At 36.0% G+C, this 23420-nt stretch overlaps 2 protein-coding genes across 2 annotated transcripts in view; both read right to left on the bottom strand.

The window, feature by feature from the left end:
• Window positions 1-4139: 4139 nt before the first annotated feature.
• LOC120475743 (C-C chemokine receptor type 4) lies at window positions 4140-8624 on the bottom strand. The gene is made up of 2 exons (XM_039666410.2): window positions 8529-8624; window positions 4140-5703 (listed from the first exon to the last, which is right to left on the bottom strand). The coding sequence occupies exons 1-2, from the start codon at window positions 8529-8531 to the stop codon at window positions 4705-4707; spliced, it is 1002 nt and encodes a 333-aa protein (XP_039522344.1). The 5' UTR covers window positions 8532-8624; the 3' UTR covers window positions 4140-4704.
• Window positions 8625-8679: 55 nt separating this feature from the next.
• Window positions 8680-23420, bottom strand: part of LOC120475742 (uncharacterized) — a 45448-nt gene continuing 30707 nt past the window's right edge. Inside the window, exons 22-30 of the mRNA XM_039666409.2 lie at window positions 22075-22146; window positions 18697-18732; window positions 17517-17561; window positions 15953-15985; window positions 14166-14312; window positions 14015-14069; window positions 12293-12484; window positions 12132-12209; window positions 8680-9924 (exon numbers count right to left, since the gene is read on the bottom strand). Coding sequence (XP_039522343.1) covers window positions 9734-9924; window positions 12132-12209; window positions 12293-12484; window positions 14015-14069; window positions 14166-14312; window positions 15953-15985; window positions 17517-17561; window positions 18697-18732; window positions 22075-22146 — 849 coding nt within the window. The 3' untranslated portion in view covers window positions 8680-9733. The remainder of the gene's footprint in view (window positions 9925-12131; window positions 12210-12292; window positions 12485-14014; window positions 14070-14165; window positions 14313-15952; window positions 15986-17516; window positions 17562-18696; window positions 18733-22074; window positions 22147-23420) is intronic.

The following is a 23420-nucleotide window of genomic DNA, read 5'->3' as shown; positions in this document are numbered from 1 at the left end:
GATAGGCCACAGCAATCAGCTTCACTAAACGGCCAATCCTGCTCTTTAACTCGGACACTTGCAGGAAAAGCACAGAAGGATGGATGTTTTTAACTGATATAGGCTTGGACTAGGTGAGTGAACTTAATGTCTTTATGTGTCGTTTTCTATAAATATTCAGGTTTATAAGTGACCAAAAAATCCGACCGCTAAAATGTTTGACCGCTGTTTGTTTTCCTTCAGTGACATTTCTCAACGGCTCGTCTGTCCCCATGACTGTGTGTCACTGACCCACACTTCACTATTCTGAGCAGTGACTCAGCCTGATCTTCTGCTTTCCTCTGACAGCGTTCCCAGCATGCTCTCTGCTCCGACACACCGTTTCCCAGCATGCTCTCCTGCTGAGCGAGGATCTCCACACACAGGAGCCAGCGCTGAGCACATTAGGCTGTAGCTCTTCTGCAAGCGTGATGGAGGGACACTGACAATTTTTGTTCTTATTATTATTTAGGTATGTGGCATGTATATGTGTAATAACCGGGAAAATGTACATCCAGACAGTTGTTATCTCAGAACCCCCTTCAGTGTGTGTGTGTGTGTGTGTGTGTGTCTGATCTCAGAATAAACCCCTGATGAAGACCTGATCCTGATCACCCTATATATATATATATATCAATTACTTAACTAATTAACCTTATACGTAATAATTATTACATTTCAGTTTTGATATGAGAAAAGATATATATATATATATATATATATATATATATATATATATATATATTATCTATATACCCAGATATATTATTTATTTCTCAAAATAATAACTATATATCTCGCAATTCTGACTTTATATCTCGCAATTCTCACGTTACATCTCACAATTCTGACTTTATATCTCACAATTTTGACTTTATATCTCACAATTCTGACTTTATATCTCACAATTTTGACTTTATATCTCACAATTCTCACGTTACATCTCACAATTCTGACTTTATATCTCACAATTTTGACTTTATATCTCACAATTCTGACTTTACATCTCACAATTCTGACTTTATATCTCGCAATTCTGACTTTATATCTCACAATTCTGACTTTATATCTCACAATTCTGACTATATCTCACAATTCTGACTTTATATCTCGCAATTCTGACTATATCTCACAATTCTGACTTTATATCTCACAATTTTGACTTTATATCTCACAATTCTGACTTTATATCTCACAATTTTGACTTTATATCTCACAATTCTGACTTTATATCTCGCAATTCTGACTTTATATCTCGCAATTCTGACTTTATATCTCGCAATTCTCACGTTACATCTCACAATTCTGACTTTATATCTCACAATTTTGACTTTTAATCTCACAATTCTGACTTTATATCTCACAATTTTGACTTTATATCTCACAATTCTGACTTTATATCTCGCAATTCTGACTTTATATCTCACAATTTTGACTTTTAATCTCACAATTCTGACTTTATATCTCACAATTTTGACTTTTAATCTCACAATTCTGACTTTATATCTCACAATTTTGACTTTATATCTCGCAATTCTGACTTTATATCTCGCAATTCTGACTTTATATCTCGCAATTCTGACTTTATATCTCGCAATTCTGACTTTATATCTCGCAATTCTCACGTTACATCTCACAATTCTGACTTTATATCTCACAATTCTGACTTTATATCTCACAATTTTGACTTTATATCTCACAATTTTGACTTTATAACTCGCAATTCTGACTTTATATCTCGCAATTCTGACTTTATATCTCGCAATTCTGACTTTATATCTCGCAATTCTGACTTTATATCTCGCAATTCTCACGTTACATCTCACAATTCTGACTTTATATCTCACAATTTTGACTTTATATCTCACAATTCTGACTTTATATCTCACAATTTTGACTTTATATCTCACAATTCTCACGTTACATCTCACAATTCTGACTTTATATCTCACAATTTTGACTTTATATCTCACAATTCTGACTTTACATCTCACAATTCTGACTTTATATCTCGCAATTCTGACTTTATATCTCACAATTCTGACTTTATATCTCACAATTCTGACTATATCTCACAATTCTGACTTTATATCTCGCAATTCTGACTATATCTCACAATTCTGACTTTATATCTCACAATTTTGACTTTATATCTCACAATTCTGACTTTATATCTCACAATTTTGACTTTATATCTCACAATTCTGACTTTATATCTCGCAATTCTGACTTTATATCTCGCAATTCTGACTTTATATCTCGCAATTCTCACGTTACATCTCACAATTCTGACTTTATATCTCACAATTTTGACTTTTAATCTCACAATTCTGACTTTATATCTCACAATTTTGACTTTATATCTCACAATTCTGACTTTATATCTCGCAATTCTGACTTTATATCTCACAATTTTGACTTTTAATCTCACAATTCTGACTTTATATCTCACAATTTTGACTTTTAATCTCACAATTCTGACTTTATATCTCACAATTTTGACTTTATATCTCGCAATTCTGACTTTATATCTCGCAATTCTGACTTTATATCTCGCAATTCTGACTTTATATCTCGCAATTCTGACTTTATATCTCGCAATTCTCACGTTACATCTCACAATTCTGACTTTATATCTCACAATTCTGACTTTATATCTCACAATTTTGACTTTATATCTCACAATTTTGACTTTATAACTCGCAATTCTGACTTTATATCTCGCAATTCTGACTTTATATCTCGCAATTCTGACTTTATATCTCGCAATTCTGACTTTATATCTCGCAATTCTCACGTTACATCTCACAATTCTGACTTTATATCTCACAATTTTGACTTTATATCTCACAATTCTGACTTTATATCTCACAATTTTGACTTTATATCTCACAATTCTCACGTTACATCTCACAATTCTGACTTTATATCTCACAATTTTGACTTTATATCTCACAATTCTGACTTTACATCTCACAATTCTGACTTTATATCTCGCAATTCTGACTTTATATCTCACAATTCTGACTTTATATCTCACAATTCTGACTATATCTCACAATTCTGACTTTATATCTCGCAATTCTGACTATATCTCACAATTCTGACTTTATATCTCACAATTTTGACTTTATATCTCACAATTCTGACTTTATATCTCACAATTTTGACTTTATATCTCACAATTCTGACTTTATATCTCGCAATTCTGACTTTATATCTCGCAATTCTGACTTTATATCTCGCAATTCTCACGTTACATCTCACAATTCTGACTTTATATCTCACAATTTTGACTTTTAATCTCACAATTCTGACTTTATATCTCACAATTTTGACTTTATATCTCACAATTCTGACTTTATATCTCGCAATTCTGACTTTATATCTCACAATTTTGACTTTTAATCTCACAATTCTGACTTTATATCTCACAATTTTGACTTTTAATCTCACAATTCTGACTTTATATCTCACAATTTTGACTTTATATCTCGCAATTCTGACTTTATATCTCGCAATTCTGACTTTATATCTCGCAATTCTGACTTTATATCTCGCAATTCTGACTTTATATCTCGCAATTCTCACGTTACATCTCACAATTCTGACTTTATATCTCACAATTCTGACTTTATATCTCACAATTTTGACTTTATATCTCACAATTTTGACTTTATAACTCGCAATTCTGACTTTATATCTCGCAATTCTGACTTTATATCTCGCAATTCTGACTTTATATCTCGCAATTCTGACTTTATATCTCGCAATTCTCACGTTACATCTCACAATTCTGACTTTATATCTCACAATTTTGACTTTATATCTCACAATTCTGACTTTATATCTCACAATTTTGACTTTATATCTCACAATTCTGACTTTACATCTCACAATTCTGACTTTATATCTCACAATTCTGACTTTATATCTCACAATTTTGACTTTATATCTCACAATTCTGACTTTATATCTCGCAATTCTCACGTTACATCTCACAATTCTGACTTTACATCTCACAATTCTGACTTTATATCTCACAATTTTGACTTTATATCTCGCAATTCTGACTTTATATCTCGCAATTCTGACTATATCTCGCAATTCTAACTTTATATCTCACAATTCTGACTTTATATCTCACAATTCTGACTTTATATCTCGCAATTCTGACTTTACATCTCACAATTCTGACGTTATATCTCGCAATTCTGACTTTATATCGCACGGTTCTGACTTTATATCTCGCAATTCTGACTTTATATCTCCCAATTCTGACATTATCTCGCAAATTTGACTTTATATCTCACAATTCTGACTTTATAACACGCAATTGCAATATTATATCTCGCAATTGTGACTTTTACATCCGGCAATTCTGAGAAATAAAGTCAGAAATACGAGATCTAAACTCGCAATTGTGAGAAAAAAAGTCACAATTACCTTTTTTATATTTCATTCTGTGGCGGAAACAAGCTTCCATAAATTACAGTACACTGTAACAATGACACCTTAAAATAAAGTGCAATCCAAATCAGTAAACAAGGGAAACACATATCACTGTGAATGTGAATGAAATCACAATGATTTATCACGTATACATCAATCAACATCAACACTCGTTTGCTGGTTCATTTCACTTTTTCTTTTCACGTGGAATGAAAGCAGCGCAATGCTAATCTCTTAAGCTAGCGTTCGGCTGCTCCCGCTGAGAGTAGTTTGGCTCGATAAACACGAAGCTTGATTCCTCAACACTCCTCGGACATGGTTCTGGAACTTTCTTCCCAGAAAGGTGTAAAAAACGGGGTTGACGCAGAAATAGAAGCGAGCGATGTTGGAGGTGACGTACAGAGCGTACTGAAGCAAGCTTTCACAATCTTCGGGATCTCGGTTCTCGTTCATCATGAGTACGATGTTATACGGGCTCCAGAAGAGGAAGAACATCAGCACGACTACGAAGATGAGCCGCACAGTGCGGATTTTCCCGCTCATCCGCGTGGACAAGACTGTTAGCGTGATCCTGAAGTAGCAGTAGATGAACACGCTCAGCGGGAAGACGAAGAACAGGACGAACTGCTTGTAGAGGCCGAACACCTTCCACTGGGGTTCGCTCGAGTCTTCACACACTAACCCTTCCCTCGAATACTCTTCAACCGTGAAATGGATGAAGGTGTCGCTGTTAGCGAGGAGGCTAATGCTCCAGACCGCTGAAGATAAAGCCACGGCGTAGAAGGTCCTGCGCTGTCTGCTAGCGGCCACACAGTGGACCACGGCCAGGTATCGGTCGAACGCCATGAGAGTGAGGAAGAGGATGGAGCTGTAGAAGCCGAGACGGTCCACGGTGTTCACCAGCTTACACATCGCCTCCCCGAACACCCACTGGTCGGAGTGGAAGATGGCCTGGAACGGCAGCGTGAGCGTGAAGAAGATGTTGGACGCCACCAGGTTGATGAGGAAGATGTTCGTGACCGTGTTCAGCTTCTCGAACTTGCATATGACGAGCAGAACGACTCCGTTTCCCAGAATGCTGAAGATGAAGATGATGTAGTAGAACGGGGGCAGAAAGTGTTTGGCGAAGTCGTTGCTGCCGTTGCTGTCGCACACATAGGCAGCGTCCGCTGTCCCGTAGTCGTATTCTGTGGTGTCAGCGAGCGTCTCCATCGTGCCGGTCACAGGCTCCATCTGCAGGAGTGAGCCGCTCATTACACTGAGGACTGGACACTTCTGCGTCATTCAGAACTATATGCAGGACTAATGTCAACCGATGTTTAAAACATTACTGGGTTAGGGTTAGAGTTACTCTATTACTTAATTAACCCAAAAGAAATAAACCCAACATGGACAATTAGCATGACGCACAAAACGTTTAACCTTGAAGGGATAGTTCACTTTAAAATTAATTTTTGATATGTTTTATCTTTCCTCAAGGGCATCCAAGATGTAGGTGTCTTTGTTTCCACAGTATTTTCAATTTTGATGTATTTTGGTTAAACCGTTGGTCTGTCAGTCACATAATGGGGGTCTATGGTCACCACCTCAAAGATCATGCACAGAGAAGTCCAGATTAAACATGATTCGTGAATGTAAGTACACGTTGATGACTTAAGACACAAAACGAGCGGTTTGTGTGAGAAAACGAACAGTATTTATATCGTTTTTACCTCTTGTAATCACAGCCACATCCAACTGATCTGAAGTGATCTGCAGAAGGGATCTCTCATGCGTGTACGTCACTCATTGTTTACACAGAGATTTACACACAATGGAAGACGATTTCGACAGACAACATCAACAGACAACGTTGATTTTGTTTTTCTGCAACCACGCGAGAGAACACTTCCAGTGCTTTCCGACGCTTGCGCAGACCGAAGCACCCGTGCCGTCAGATCACTTGGATGTGGCTGTGGTTACAAGAGGTAAAAACCGCTCACACAAACCGCTCGTTTCGTGTCTTAGGCCATCAGTGTGTACTTACATTTACGAGTCATTAAATCATGTTTAATCTGGACTTTTCTGTGCATGCTCTTTGAGGTGGTGACCATAGACATCCATTATATGACTGACAGACAAGAACGGTTTGACCTAAAAATATCACAATTGAAAATACTTTGGAAACAAAGACACCTACATCTTGGATGCCCTTGAGGTAAGATAAAACATACCAAAAAATAATTTCAAAGTGAACTATCCCTTTAATTAATAATTAAAGTTATTTTAATCTAAGTAATTCCCTTCCTTTCTTTCTTTCTTTCTTTCTTTCCTATTGATTTTACTGTCTAGTTCTCTCTATTTTGTGCTATGGTGTTGGTGTAGTGTTTTCTTTTACTATTCTTTATATTTTTGTTATTTTTAATAATCATTATAGTGTTCTAATTTTGTTGTTTCACACTGTAAACTGAATGTTGAAATAAAGCATTAAAAATAATAATAATAATACAGGACTAATGACTAATTCTACATGAAATCTTTCAGCTGTTAACTAATTGTCACTCGTTTAAATAGCATGTTTAACAGTCTAGATGTTTCAAAGCAGCTTTACAGAGATAAACTTACAATTTATGTACTTATAACTTATACAGTTTAGGTATTTATAACAAGTACCTGTACTTAGGTACTTAAAAACTTATAATTTAAGGTAACAGAGATTGGTTTGGTTTTATAGTGGTTCTTGAATAATGTTATTTTCCAGCTAAAGTTGGTTTTGATTGAGTCACTTCCATTGAAATGAGCATTAGTTATAAATTGGAGACGACACCGTTCTCTCTAAACAGACTTTAAACTGAACCTGTGATAAACGCTGACATTAAGAACTGATTCTATAGTTATGTGTGTTTGAGTAAATGTGCGCAGGTTTGTAATTCCCTATACACCGTGCCTAAAAAAACTAGCATTGCCTATAAATTTTGATACAGAATTGTATTAACTGATATAGAAACAAGCTTAACTAATTAGATTATATCGAATTTAGGACTAAGACAGTTAATACTTTATTAGGTAATCTATTATTACTTAATGAGATTGGCCTCATTAAGAATAACTAATAGGTAATTATGACAAATTATTATTACTAATCACAACTTTAACATTTCTGCACAGTAAAAATGAATATGCTTTATCTAATCAAAAAAAAATTGTGGCAACAGATTACAAGCAATATTATTAATTAAATTTAACAAATTGGAATTGAGTAATAATTTATCAAATTAATTCCTTAAAAGTTAACCATTTAAAATGAGTAAAACTTACAACAACAACCAAAGAAACATAAATGTAAGTCACCATTATGGTGATCGGTGTTTGTTTTAAAATGCCGGTTTTCTCCTTCAGTGATTCTGCTTGTTAACATCAGGTGTCTTCAATGTTGCCAATATAAAATAAAGAGTTCTTAATTAATCTTTGACGTCAGTCTGTTAGTGAGATATTTTTGTTAATTTTTGTGGTGTAAACTTTACTCATTTTAAGTGGTTAACTTTTAATTTGATTAATTACTACTCAATTGTAATTTGTTAAATTTAATTAATAATATTGCTGGTTATCTGTTGCCACAATTCTATTGATTCGATAGAGCATATTCATTTTTACAGTGTGAGACGTTAGCAATTATCTTTTTTTATGCACAACGAATGCATAAAATGCATCACTAATGTAGGCAACACTCTTCAATGCAATGGAGACCTGGACCATTAATGTAGAGTGAAAAATTACAAATTACACCATAAAATTATGATCTCCAGTAGCTCCTGCATAATATAGGCAACACTTGAGTAAAAACGATGACTGATTACGGCTGAGAAAGTTAACTAATCTCATTATTGTAGATATTTAGAAGTATCTCCTAATTTTGATACTACTTACTGGTTAGTTAAGCTTGTTTCTATATTAGTTAATAGTAGCTGAATTGTTAATGTAGTAACTACTCTTTCATCCTGCATTAGTTATTAATGATGGAGTATCACTATAAAGAGTTATCTAAAAAAAAATCATTCAAATTATGAATTTACACTTACCATATAATACACCCTTCACTGTTTGTCTGCCCAGTTCATCAAAAGCAGGGGATGTGTGATTGTCAAAAATCTGAATCATTTCTAGTAACAATCCTCCCTTCCTGTTTATGATGACACCAGAATTACTCACGCGTTGCCATGACACCGCAGATCAGCCACTCCCCTTTATTTGAACAAAGCAAATCAGAGATTTTACAAAGACAAATTAGACCTGCATCATTTGGGAATTTCCCAGAATCCCTGAAGCTTTTCAATAAAACAACCAAACCCTTCGGGATACACACGCTTTTACACTTCTCTGGACTTTCACCACTCATTTCTGACTCACTCTGACATTTCAAACTAGTTTCAGCAAGTAAATGGGGCGGCAGTGGCTCAGTGGTTCATGTGGGTTGTCTACAAACCGAAAGGTTGGTGGTTCAATCCCCGGTTCCACCTGACCTGACCACCTGACCCCAGCTGCAATGTAAAGCGCTTTGGTGGCCAAAGCGTTATATAAATGCAGTCCATTTACCCTCAACAAGTGAATCAAACAACAGATTACAATTGAATGTTAAAGTAACAACAAATGGTCATATATAAATTTAGAAAGAGCAATAATTTCCAACAATGAAATATTTCACTGGAACGTACTTATAACAAGCAGTTTGCATGGATTCACAAATAAATGTAAAATATTTAAAATAATTACATGTCAAATTTGTATCTCACACCTTATCTTAAATATGTTACAGCCAAAAGAGATTCTTCAACACACACAAAATGGAATAAATACTTTAAAATAGAAAAAAAAAAACCCTGTTTCAGGAAAATCAAGACATACTTTTGTCCAAACAGTTTCCCCAGTATTAATGCATGTCATCTTTATTCCTAATCTTCCTGAGCACCAAATGAATGTTTTTAATGTTTGCATCTCAGATCCCTTGTTTGGCAACAATAGCCATTTGCTTTATTAATACTAAATATTCATAAGTAATGGCGATACATATTACTGTTAATTGCTATGTTTATGACATTTTAACACTCATCCACTTGCAGTATTATTTCACAAATGACCTTATGGCCGTGTGTTAATGGTGTTCACGAAGCCCGCTGTGCACTGAACGGCAGGTTTATGAATCTATAAATGTCAGAATTATTCATCTAAAGGCCACTTATGTTTCACCGCACCATCGCAGCGCCACGTCTCTGTGTGTGTGTGTGTGTCAGTACTCAGGCCCTTTCCTGTAGTGCTCGTCCCTGAGGTTATAGGATTGGTAGCAGATGGACATGTCACACACTCCGCTCGGCCCCTGAGGGCCCGCTTTCCCTGGAGCGCCCGGAGTCCCGGATTTCCCCGTTATTCCCGGCGGACCCGGAGCGCCGATGCCGTCAGTGCCGCGAGGACCCTGGATCCCTGCGGAGGACGACACACACACACACACGAGTCACTCCCATACACTCCTGTCCATCAGTGCCGGAGTTTCTCATTAAACAGGACAATATGATTCAAACTATTTAACTAATAGAAATAACCAACTGACTGATTGCCTTAGAAATTGCAAACATTTTTTTTTTTTGTATGACAAGTTTTATGAATAATGTTTGTATTATCTAATTATTTCATTTCATTTAATGCAACAACTGTTGCCCAAAGTAACTAAAAACATTCATTAAAATCCACTAATTTGCAAACATTTCCAGTGTCTAGTCTAGTGTCAACAAGCACATTCCCATCATGCTCCAGGAATACAGTAATATATAGATGAGTGATATATCAGCGCGCTAAGGACACTCTAAAGGTATAACTTAACTATAATCACTTTGCATTTATTAGGATTAATGGGATATTATAAAAAATAATCCGAGCCTACATGCAACAATTACGGGCCATTACAGTGCTGTATCCTCGATCAACGCTGATGAACTATTGCTCTCGTAAACACTTCTGATACAAGTGTGTCGTGCGTACGGTGCGCGGCAGGGGCCAAACAGGATATAAACATCGACGTTTGAAGTGATCTCTTCATGTGAACTCATTCGGACGGCGATTAAATCACAGACTAACTCTGTACATGTTCAAAACACCGAACGAGTTGAAAACATGAAAACACTCGATTAGACTAATTGAACACTGTGTGTATTATATATAGTCGTAAAGTGAGTTGTAAAGATGTTTTAGAATACGGTTCCTTCGTTAATGAAAAACGCAAGAACCAATGAGAACACACTATTAACAATATGGTAACTATTATTAACTAACAAGAAACTCTGATTAACGAGTTAGTAAGAGATGAAAGTCCTTCATGCTTCTGTGGGAATTACTAATGATTTGATCCGTATTATAAAGTGAAGACCATGGGAACCAACCAGTGATGACTCATGTGTTCCTAGTCATGACTTGTGCAACAAAACTCAAAACTCATTTTGAGATTTTTTTGGTGAATAGTACACTTTTACAAATTTTCTTTAGAAGTATGATGTAACACTTGAGTCATGTATGGCAAGCCGTTTTAACGTTCAATCATTCGCAGGATATGAATTCTTGATATCGACAATTCATATGCTGGAAATGAATAAAAGTTAAAACTGCAAGAATTGATTTTTTGCTGTAATTAGCCAGGCTAATTACAGATATCAGCAATTAAATTGTTGATATCAAGAATCCATATTCTGCGAATGATTAAAAGTTAAAACGGCTTGCCATAGTCATGACTAGTTAGTTCTCATAATTCTTACAGTAGTTACTAATGAAATGTCAATAAAGTGTAGAGTCTTCTAATCATTCACAAGATATGCACACACACACACACACACACACACACATATATATATATATATATATATATATATATATATGAGCTAGGAGACATTTTGAGAGGTACGTTAAATAATATAATAACTGTATGGTATTTGGATGTCTGAAGACTCAGTACGGTGACTCGAGTGATTCAGTGCCGGCCAGAAAACAGGACAAGTGCGAGACCAATTATTAACAGCTTCCCCAAATCATGATATTCCATATTGATAATGTAAACACCTTGTGTACTGGTTTACAGCAGTTCAGTTCAGATGTTAATGTAGAGCTAGTCTTTTGTCCTGCATCAGTTTTGCGTGAATTATGAAAGTTTTTCAGTAGTTCTCTGGAAGCATTAAAAACTAGTAATTATTGATTAGTTAATAGTGAACTGCAACTTTCGTCTGTGCGCTTTTACTTACTAGTTCGTTAAAGAGTTTCTTGTAAGTTAATAATAGATACTAGATTACTAATATTGTGTTACTCATTGGTTCGAGTGTAGTTATCCATGAACGAAGGAGCAGTGATGATTTCTGAGTCTATCGCAAACAGATAAAGTGCGATAACTAACAGAGCATGCAATAAACATTTGTGAAATCCATAACTCAGAGTCTCCTGAAAACTGTAATGTGGACTCGTGCATTTGCTGGAAAGCATGTATTCTGAAAAGTGCTAATAATAAACATAACTCAATGTGTGTTTGTGGATGTGTTCTTTCCACTGCTCTGAAACAACATGTGATAAAAAGCCAAATAGCCCAAAATCTCAAAAATGAGTGTTTGCCTGCATGATTGTTTTATGATAATGATGTAATCGTGTGAGTGTACCGGTGTCTCCGGGGGGCCCTGGGTATCCCGGTCTGCTCTCTCCTTTAGTGCCCTTAAACCCCCGAGGGCCCGTGTCTCCTGGAACAGGGACAAACACATTATGCAATTAAAATACAAACCCAAAGCCAAAGTCATTTAGATGATTTGGACGTGTCGGTCACCTTTGACCCCTGGCGGCCCCTGTACCCCCGGGGGCCCTGGGTATCCTTGAGCCCCGTGTGTGCCGGGATAACCTGGAGCCCCGCTGGAGCCCTTCGGTCCTGGAGCCCCGGGGTGTCCTGGGGGCCCTTTAATGCTCTCGCAGGACTCACAGCGCTGAGGACCCATCGACTGCAGGAGCCGGGCCAGCTCGCCTGAGGAACACACACACACACACACACACACAGTGTGAGCACTTCTACTCTCAAGTGTTTAAAGTCGGCATCTATCTGTATTCAGATGCATTTATTGGACTGTGATTCATGTTTTGTTTAAAAAAAAAGAAAAGATTTGTCATAATTATGACATTAAAAGGTTGAAATTATGAGATTATGACATACTGAGGTGAAATTATGACTTAAAGTTATTATATGACATTAAAAATTCAAATAATAATAATAAAAAAACATTTAAAAGGTAAAAATTATGAATTTTATAGGGTTAGATTTAGGGATGCACCGATATGAACATTTTGGCCGATACCGATAACCGATAAATCTTTATGTCTGAAAGCCGATAACCGATATATCGGCCGATAAATCTAAATCCAATTTTTATATCATTTTTGAGATCCTGATTCCAAAAACCATTAAAATCCATTTCCCAATCACACAATTATAATGTTCTCATTATAATTTCACGTAGCCGATATGACAGCACATTTTGCACTTATATTTATATTTTCACTTATATATTTATATTTCACTTATATTTTCCTTTTTGATTCCAATCATATTTTAAGCCGGATCAATCATGTTGAACAGTGCTCATCTTAAGTGTCTCAGGTGTCAAGTGTTGAAGGAAATAATTCATTATTTATCAGTTTTAATATATCAGCCAAATTTCATTATCGGGCCGATAACGATAACATAAAAATAAACAAATATCGTCCCATACCGATATGGTGGCCGATATATCGTGCACCCCTGGTTAGATTTTGATCTCATAATTGTGACTTAGTATTTCATAATTTCAGCTATTTATGTCATAATTTTGACTTTTTCATTTTTGTCTGGATATGTTATAATGACTTTTTGCCAGTTAGGACTTTCTTCTCATGATTATGAATGTAAATCTCATAAAGACTTGGTATGTCATTGTTTTGTATAATTGTTTTTCCTTTATGCCAATATTTTGACTTTTTATTTCAAAATTATGTCTTACTATTTCAATTTTGATTTTTCATGTCATGACTTTGACATCATAATCATAGTTATGATTAATTATAACATAATTATGTCAATTTGAACTTTTTATGACTGGCTTGGTATGTGATCATTTCGACTGTTCATCTCATAATTATAGCATCATCATTTTGACTTATCTCATAATAATGACCAGTTGTACATCAGAATTAGGACTGGATTAGTATTTCATTATTTTGAATTTGTATCAGAATTATGAAGTCATAATTTAAAATTTTCAACCTCTTTTTATCTCATAATTATGACTGCCCATATCATAATTATGATTTCCCAAAGCGCGGTTATTTCTTCCTCATGCTTGGAGTCTGTAAAAGAGTGATATAGCTCAGCGAGTTTCCGTAACAAAAGCTCTTTTCTAGTGAACTTTGCTTTAATCTAAGAGCTGTAATTGTGCATATTAGTGTGTGTGTGTGTGTGTGTGTGTGTGTGTGTGTGTGTGCGGCGGACAGAAGAGGACCTTGAGGAAGGGCAGATACTCACTCCTCAGGACGGCTCCACACAGTCTCATTAAACGCTCCTCTGACGGAGGCTTGCCCTGAAACACACACACACACACACACACACACTCATTAGACGGCGTCTGCATGTAACAGATCTGAACGCTCGCTGTGAGAGATGTAGGAACGCTCACAGGCTTCCCTGGAGATCCCGGAGCGCCGGGTTGTCCCGGAAAACCGTCCTGTCCCGGGAATCCTCTCGCTCCGATCACACCGGTGTGACCCGCGTCTCCCTTCGGCCCGTCGTGACCTCTGACCCCGGGCTCGCCCAATGAACCTTTCTGGGGGATTAATCACATGATCAGCACGTGTGTTACTTCCTGTCGTCGGCCATGTTGTGTAGTTCTTTGTAGTTTTCTCGCGTGTCGCTCTTGTTTCCTCATTCGCTGGTTCAGTCGTTTGGCGCTGTGTGTTTATAGGCCTCGTTTCACTCATTACTTCTGTTTAATGCATCGCTTTATTATGTCCTCGCGCCTGTGGAGCGATCTGCCTCTGTGTTCTGTAGTCTGGTCTTAAATCTAAGTTAAAAACTTTTTTTTTTTTGTTGGATTTGGCACATAATCAATGAGGAAGTTGTATTGCGTTGTGCTTTTTTATTAATTATATTGTATTGTCTTGTGTTTTTATTAATTATATTGTATTGTCTTGTGTTTTATTAATTATATTGTATTGTCTTGTATTTTTATTAATTATATTGGATTGTCTTGTGTTTTAATTAATTATATTGTATTGCACTTTTTTTATTAATCATATTGTATTGTCTTGTGTTTTTATAAATTTTATTGTGTTGTCTTGTGTTTTTATTAATTATATTGTATTGCGTTGTGCTTTTTTATTAATTATATTGTATTGTCTTGTGTTTTTATTGCGTAGCACATTGGTCAACCTAGGTTGTGATTAACAGTGCTTTATAAATAATATTGACATTGAGATGATCAACGTGTATATCAGCCTATAGCCACGCATTCCTGCATTTATATTAATGTTCTTCATGATTGAGTTATATATATCATACGTATATATCATTCAATTATGTATAGTTGAAATGCATTGCACTGATTTTAACAGGATCTCCAGTTCATATTCACATCATTTCTAATAAGGATTATCCTATATTTGACAATATAATCTGAATAAAAATAAATGAATACATGTTTTATTACTGTAGTATAATATACAGTATTATTTAGTAATAATTTAGTTTTAAAGTAAAATTGTTATGTGCTTCTTTTTATATATAATTTATATTTATATTTACACGTTTTTATCTAATGTTAATTTTACTTCGTATTTTTAATAGTTTTACAGAAAACACTTCTGGTTATTTAGCATTTTTAACTGCTATTAACTAATTTTTCACAGTATTTATTAATATTTCTTTATATTAGTTGGTAAAAATGCAACTCTTCATTGTTAGTGCATTTTGACTCATAATATTAACAGATAGAACATTATTACATTATTGACTTTAATGATGTATTAGTAAATGTTGAAATTGGCATTAGATTAATAAATGCTTAGAATAATTGTATTGTTCGTGTTCAATGCTAACGTAAACGCCCTGACGTACAGTCATTTCAGTTTTAGCACACATAAGCAACGCTGATTCTATTCCACAATGTTCAGGGAGACTGAAAAACAATCAGGGAACATGTTGTTGTTAAGCAGCAAAATGAAATGTTGAAGATTAAATCACAATCACAATATTTGTCCAGATAATCAGAGTCTAGTGTGCAGGAAACACAGGACGGAAATATTTAATAAACTCTCTGAAGAAACGGGATTTGCATATCCGTCTGGAAACTGATTTCCACAGGAACAGAATGATAAATGTATGAAATGTCTTTAGTTTCCACCGCGCTGACCTGAGGATGACCATCATAACTCTGGTATAAAATGTGAAGTGTGTAATTCTACAAACCTCTCCTTTGCTTCCCCGCGGCCCGACGTCACCCTGTTCAGAAACACAAACTTTAGGATCAAATCAGAGGATTTTAATCTTCACCGAATTAAAGAACAGTGTTTCCATAGTCTAATTCTATTAAGCACTGATAATATTAATCAACTACATGCACTGGCTATAGGGTTAGGATGAGTGTTTGGTTTAGGGATAATCGCATGTAATTATGCATGTTTATTACTACAGTATCAACAGTAATAATGACTCTGTAAAATAAAGCGCTTCTGCCTCTAAGTTCCTACAAGCAACAGTGCAGAAGCTCAAACACACACTGCTGACGCTTCATCTTCCAGAAACTCTATACTCATCTGTGGCTGAGTACTATTGCTCTGACTGTAGATATGAGTTTTATAATCAGTTCTATATTCCCTCTTAAATGTTGTATATTTGATGGAAACTTGACTGGAGCTCATCTGAAGATGTCTCGTGTTCTCCGACGTGGACGGTGTGTGAGTCAGTGTCTGCAGTTCCTGATGTTTTCCCAGGAATCAGGAGTACGGTCTGCCATCCTGGAATGATTCAACAGGAGGAACGTCTCCGAGTACTCGGAAGTGTGTGTTCACTCGTCACGCTTTCTGTGCTTCCCGAAACTAAAAGTTTAGCTTTAAATCATTATTTAATTTTATTGTTTTCATTTTAATTTTGATTACATTGTATGAATCGCACAGCTCGATAACACACTGTCCCACTGGAATGTGAACATAAGTGAATATGTTCTATAAGTGAACAAGTTCTATAAGGTTCTATAAGTGAACTAGTTCTATAAGGTTCTATAAGTGAATACGTTCTATAAGTGAACAAGTTCTATAAGGTTCTATAAGTGAACTAGTTCTATAAGGTTCTATAAGTGAACAAGTTCTATAAGGTTCTATAAGTGAACAAGTTCTATAAGGTTCTATAAGTGAATATGTTCTATGAGTGAACAAGTTCTATAAGGTTCTATAAGTGAACAAGTTCTATAAGGTTCTATAAGTGAATATGTTCTATGAGTGAACAAGTTCTATAAGGTTCTATAAGTGAACAAGTTCTATAAGGTTCTATAAGTGAACAAGTTCTATAAGTGAATACGTTCTATAAGGTTCTATAAGTGAATACGTTCTATAAAGTTCTATAAGTGATTAAGTTCTATAAGGTTCTATAAGTGAATACGTTCTATAAGTTTCTATAAGTGAACAAGTTCTATAGCCTAAGGTTCTATAAGTGAATACGTTCTATAAGGTTCTATAAGTGAATACGTTCTATAAAGTTCTATAAGTGATTAAGTTCTATAAGGTTCTATAAGTGAATACGTTCTATAAGTTTCTATAAGTGAACAAGTTCTATAGCCTAAGGTTCTATAAGTGAATACGTTCAATAAGGTTCTATAAGTGAACAAGTTCTATTAGGTTCTATAAGTGAACAAGTTCTATAAATGAATACGTTCTATAAGGTTCTATAAGTGAACAAGTTCTCTAAGGTTCTATAAGTTTAGTGCAGGGCTTTAGAGCTGGCGCCCCCTGGAGGATGAAGGTGTTCCAACACTTACTGGAGAGCCAGGAGAGCCAGGAGAACCTCTGCTGCCCTTTTCCCCCTGTGAAGGAGAGCAGCCTGTGTTAGCGGGGTCTCCGTCTCTAAAAGGTTATATTAGTATTCACAATCAACGGGTGGTTCTTATAACCTTTACAAGACTCATCACGTCCCGTTTACTGACTGAGACTGAGCTAACCACACTCAGGGGGATGTTCCCTACGGAGATTATTACGCTAAAGTACACAAATTACACTGCAGCTGCAAGCTAAGATGTTAGCCTACTGTATTATAGTATATTTGATAAGCACAGTTTCAGGGCTTTTACATGATTAACTTTGCTGTCGCACTCGATCCAGTCCTTCTGTGTCCGACTGAGAGTTTCGACTCTTTTATCCAGTAAAGTCTGTTAGTATAACCGTACAAACGTCCTTCAGCTCGAGTCTTTCTGTGTCAATCTGACGTGACTTTATCAACGAAACATGAGAATAACTTTGATATTGTTCATAATATTTCAGCTGGACTGAAGCAACTTTACTTGATTATCCAGACATCATTGATTAGAGAAATCATGAGTATGAAATATGATCATAACACTTTACAATAAGGTTCATTAGTTAACATTAGTTAACTACATTAGTTAGCATGAACTAATAATGAATGAACTTCACTTATACAGCATTTATTAATCTTTGACAAAGTTAATTTTGAAATATTGTTAACATTAGATAATGCACTGTGATTTAACAATGAACAGCTGTATTTCTAATATTAACAAAGATTAACAAATACAGGAACAAATGTATTGCTCATTTGTTAGTTCATGTTAGTTAATACATTAACTAAAGTTAACTAATGAACCTTATTGTAAAGTGTTCATGTCAATCATCATTGCATTCTACAATATGTTTTAAAACTACAGAGCTTTGATCATCAAAATAAGCATTATAAGACATATTATTGGCAGATATTGATAGTGATAGGCATTTTATGTCAGTATCTGCCCTAACTTAACAGGGTTTTAAAGTGATAAAGTGAAACTTTTCCATCAAAAATTCCCACTAAATCTATTATTATGCTTTGAAAAAAAGAATCAAGGTTAAAGATTAATCTGAATTTTGAGTTGAAGCCAAAACCACAGCTTTGATAAAGCACAAACGCACTGTTTAAAGAGTGCAGGAACTGTGGAGGATCTTTACCTGAAGGCCTTTGGGTCCCGCTTGTCCTCTCTCTCCCTGAAACACAGAAACACAGCTCACTTCACTCTCTTCACTGTTGAACATGGATTAGAGACGTGTATATATTAGTGTGTATGAATATTTTGAGTCATTTTTTTAATGTTTCAGGTGCCTATGGGACAGTCAGGTGTGTTTCAGTTCATTAATAATCTTAATCTGGATGTTGCAGAAGAGAATTGCGAATCTGAGAATCTGATGCAACGGTCTAAATGTTACCTGTAACGGTTTTATGTTGTAATTTCTGACTATTGGCTGAAAAGTGACCTGGTTAAAGTGTAGTACCTCTAATAGCCATTTGAGGGCACTAGTGCATGGTGGCTGCTAGATATAAGCCTGGTAACCCATGCAGAAGTCAGTTCAGTTTGGTAGAGGGAACCACTGGGTTTTGCTCATCTCTTCACCATCACTTTAACTCCTCTAAGGACTGGACTTTTGTTTATATTATCCTCTCATTTACTAGTGATGGTGAAACGAAGCTTTCTGGAGCACTGAGGCTTTCCCCTCAAGTGTATCGTAAATCGGTTCATCACTCGAAGCTTTTCAACACGGTGCACACTAACGACATCTTGTGGTCAAAAGGTGGAAAAGCTACCTATCCCAATTTTTTTTTTTTATTGTTTTATGTAATAAATCACTTTGTGCTATAAAAACCACAAAGCAATGATAAAAATCATTGATTTTTACACAATGGTAATATGAAAGAGTTTCACCGCACTCACGGCAAACAAGGTGCCAGACAGATAACACTTGACAACCCAAAAAATAAGACCACACGTAGTTTGAACGTGTAGTTCTACTACGTGTAACTAGTTTGAAACTAAGTGTATTTGTGTATACTTTTTATGTCTGTTTCTTGTAGTGTTTTTCACTAAGGGTTGATCACCTTAAAAAACTACAACTCCCACCAGTGGACTACAACTGTCCCTACCTGGCCTCTGCAGGTGTGGGTTATCACTGTTGATTGTCCTGGTGTAGTTGAACACAGTCAAATGGAGCGTAACTGTGTTTGTGTATGCCCTGAGGATGGTTGTATTACCGAAAGCTTAGCATTGCACAATGGCATGAACAAAATGAGTCTATGAATTAATTTATGAAATAATACATAGGACAAATTAAATCTGTTCAACAATGCAGCCTTAAAACTTTAGCCGTAGTCCTACACCTTATGAGTTCATAGGCAAGGCTCATATAGACATATCAAAATAAAATAAAACTTTTGTGGAATAGTGAAGTGCTGGGTAGTGAAAGTGCTTGTGAACTGTGAATCTCAGTCGGTCTCAATTCACTACCGAAGCACATGACACTCAAAACCAGCGCACAAATATCTTTAAATCAGAATATGAAGCAGTCAGGTGGTTGTGTGTTGAAACGAAGCACGAAACACTGATCACATGGTTATGGCAAAATGAATCAAGCTCCGGTACACTGCTTCACGTGAGATGCTTCGTTTCTTTTTATGCCGAACGTCACATCACTATCATTCACACAGAGACAAAGACTGTTGGTTTCCTTGTGTTAGTTTTTGTTAGGGTCAATTATGTGCACATGTGAAATATCATAGGAAATTTAATATTTGTTGAGTGAAGTGGTTCTGTTTCAGTACCAGTCGAAATTTCTGTTGAACCTCCTCAGGGTAACTGATCCTAGACCTGTCGAGAGTGTCATGAGATGACTAAGTTCAAGACTTGATTATAGCTCTAGTTTAGTTAATTAATACTTTTATTCGTCAACTGGTTTCAACACTGATATTAATCATGTTTGTTGATCATCATATCCTCATATTAGAGTGATTTGACACTGAAGACTGGAGTAATGATGAAACCGGACCAACCCCGAGCCTTTGAGCGCTATAGAGCATGTGGAGGTTTGGGGCCTCATTTATAAACGTTGCGTACGCACAAAAGAAGGCGTACGCCGCTCTCTACGCAATAGTTGGTATTTATAAAAAGCAAACTTGACAGTAAAATGTGCGGTCCTTCACGCAAGCTCTGACCCAGGCGTACGCACAAAAACGGGTGAAATGAGAAATGGCGACACCGTCGGCAGTTGGAAAAAACACGTGAAAGTGTGTGAAACTGTAGACGGTTGTGTAAAATAAATTGCAATACGCCTCTCATAAATAACACGAATACTTCACAAAGCAAGTCTTAACAGCTTACAATTAACATCCTACACGAACACCCGTTTGATCGATCTGTAACAGAAATGCAAATAACATATTTCCAAAAAGAAAGTGAAATATTTTCTGCTATAATATTGCTATGCAATTCATCCTCATAAATAAGATGGTAAACAGAACGAAATAATGTACAAAACTAATATTATCGCCAATATGTCCATCTAACGGAGCAGATATAGCAATTAGATAGATAATTAGGGAGATATATAGATAGATCGATAAATATTATTTGTCCACTGGGAAAAGTTCATGTTTTCATAGTAAAAATGTCTTCATAATCTACGGAATCATGGTATATGCATTTAGTTTGTTTTATTTTTGATACAATAACGTATGACGTGTCTCAACCATTCAGAAAGCTGCAAGAAATTACATTTGCTCTGAACTATTTCCCATTTCCAAGTAGATTATAACCGACATCCGTAGCTTGTCAGATGCAGAATTAAATGGATGGAAATAAAATGCGTAATGACGCACAATGGCTGATATTGAGCTCTTAGAAGATGTGGCGATTAAATGGAAGGATTCGGAGTGAACGCATCATCTTCACAACAAAATTATTTATTCAAGAATTATGCAGTTTATTATGCAGTTTATTTTATTTAGGACAGTCTTGATTTCGCCCAACTCCTTGGCCACCTCTTGAATTAATGACTAGACGCTTTTTTACTCGACTTTGATGTCCGACTATTTCTTTTTTTTATTTCGGCCACAGTCCGAGGTTGTGAGGCTACAGCATTTACGGCGTCTGCAACCTTTTGCCACTCAAGTGCCTTTTTGGCATTAGTAATGCCCACACTGTGCCCTCCAAACAACATTTTTCTCCTCTTTTCCACCTTGCCAACGTTAACTTCTACTTCACATTGAGTGAAGTTACATTTTTTTTTTATTTCCTCTCTGTGTTTAACATGATTTCGCAATTCATGAATATTAACTTTTGGGCGTTTCACGGACTATTTATGGGCAACTATGGGCGTGGCATGAAGCCACAAAAGCTGCGCTACATTTAGAACTGATTGTGATTTATGAAGGGAAACATGCGTAGGATGTTTTATAAATCCGAATATTTCTGTGCGTACGCACGTCCTATGTTTCATCCGTACGCCACTTCTGACGCAAATCCTACGCAAAGTTTTATAAATGAGGCCCTTGGTCTTTACCTCGAGTCCTTTATATCCATGAAGGCCCATGGCTCCGGGAACTCCTGGAGGCCCCGCCTCGCCCCGCTCACCCTGTGAGAAATAGTAATAAAAAGTAGATAGATAAAGAGCACATGATATAAGAGTATAAATGAAAAATATACGATATTTACATTATTAGAGAATTGTTATGGTGAAATACGTAAATAGCAGCAAGGAATATTAGCACATTAATTATAAACATAATTAAATGTTGCACAAAAACAGAAATATTGTCAGTTTAAAAATGAACTAAGTGTCGGTGAGTCACGTAACACCAGGTAGCTTTTCAACCTTCATAATATATTTCCAAGTCTCTGATGAAGACTTGGTACATCTGCTTACAATAGGTTGAATGAGACGTCTGCCATAGCCTGATGGAGTCTGTAGCGTTTTTAATCGTACTTTTAAACTTCGGGTTTCGGGTAGTAACCCGGCGAACAAAGAGAACTACAATATTCGACTGCTTGACGGCACATACGTCACTTCCACCACCACCCTCACTTCCTTAACGTCGGAGGTGCGAGCCAAATGTTATAGTCATGGCCGAAGCAGCACAGAAAAACAAGAAAGCAAAGGTTGTATCGGAGCAAAGCAAAAAGAGAAAAAGAGAAAGTGCAGAACGAGGATCAACATTGGGTCAGCGTTTCCTCGCGTGAACTTTTGGACTAGTAAGTACGTTATATTGCTTGCATACTTTCTCTTTGTTTTTTTGTCTTACTATGTTACGGAAGCTCTCTTATCCTCCGTTTATCTTCAAAATAAAGTTAACTGGTGTTTTAACTTCTAAACGGCGTGTACAAGTTTGGTAGGGGCTAGATTCCTGCAAGGAAATAAATAAGATGTACAAAATCGTATTTTAGAATATCTAACATGTCTGTGATATTCGTTTATTTTTCTTGCCTCAAGCTATAATGCAAATCGTTTTGTAAAATTTGCGGATTCGTTTATGGTAGCTTGATATTATAATATTGACGATATTTGGTTATTATCTACCACATTGCATTGAAGCATCATATACAGTAGATTCAGTAAAACGGTAACAATAGACTAGGCTACTTTAATGACGCTGGCTTGTAAACGTGAGCATCGCGATCATTTGTCGTTTAAAAAAAAAATAAAACCCATGAAATGATATTCATATGACATGCTGAAATTTATGCCACTGTACCTGGAATGAAGACATTTCACACGCGACGCAAGCAGAACACCTGCATGACCTCCTCTGACAGTGTTCAGGGCTATCATGGTTGTCAACAAATGCGCGTGCATGTAGGATGACAGAGTTTACGACAGCAGTAGAGGACAATACTGTGTCCCAACTGTAG

The sequence above is a fragment of the Pimephales promelas genome, chromosome 22, assembly GCF_988280905.1.
Source record: "Pimephales promelas chromosome 22, fPimPro1.hap1.1, whole genome shotgun sequence".
NCBI classification, from domain to species: domain Eukaryota; kingdom Metazoa; phylum Chordata; class Actinopteri; order Cypriniformes; family Leuciscidae; genus Pimephales; species Pimephales promelas.
This window is presented reverse-complemented; position numbering and strand designations above follow the sequence as displayed.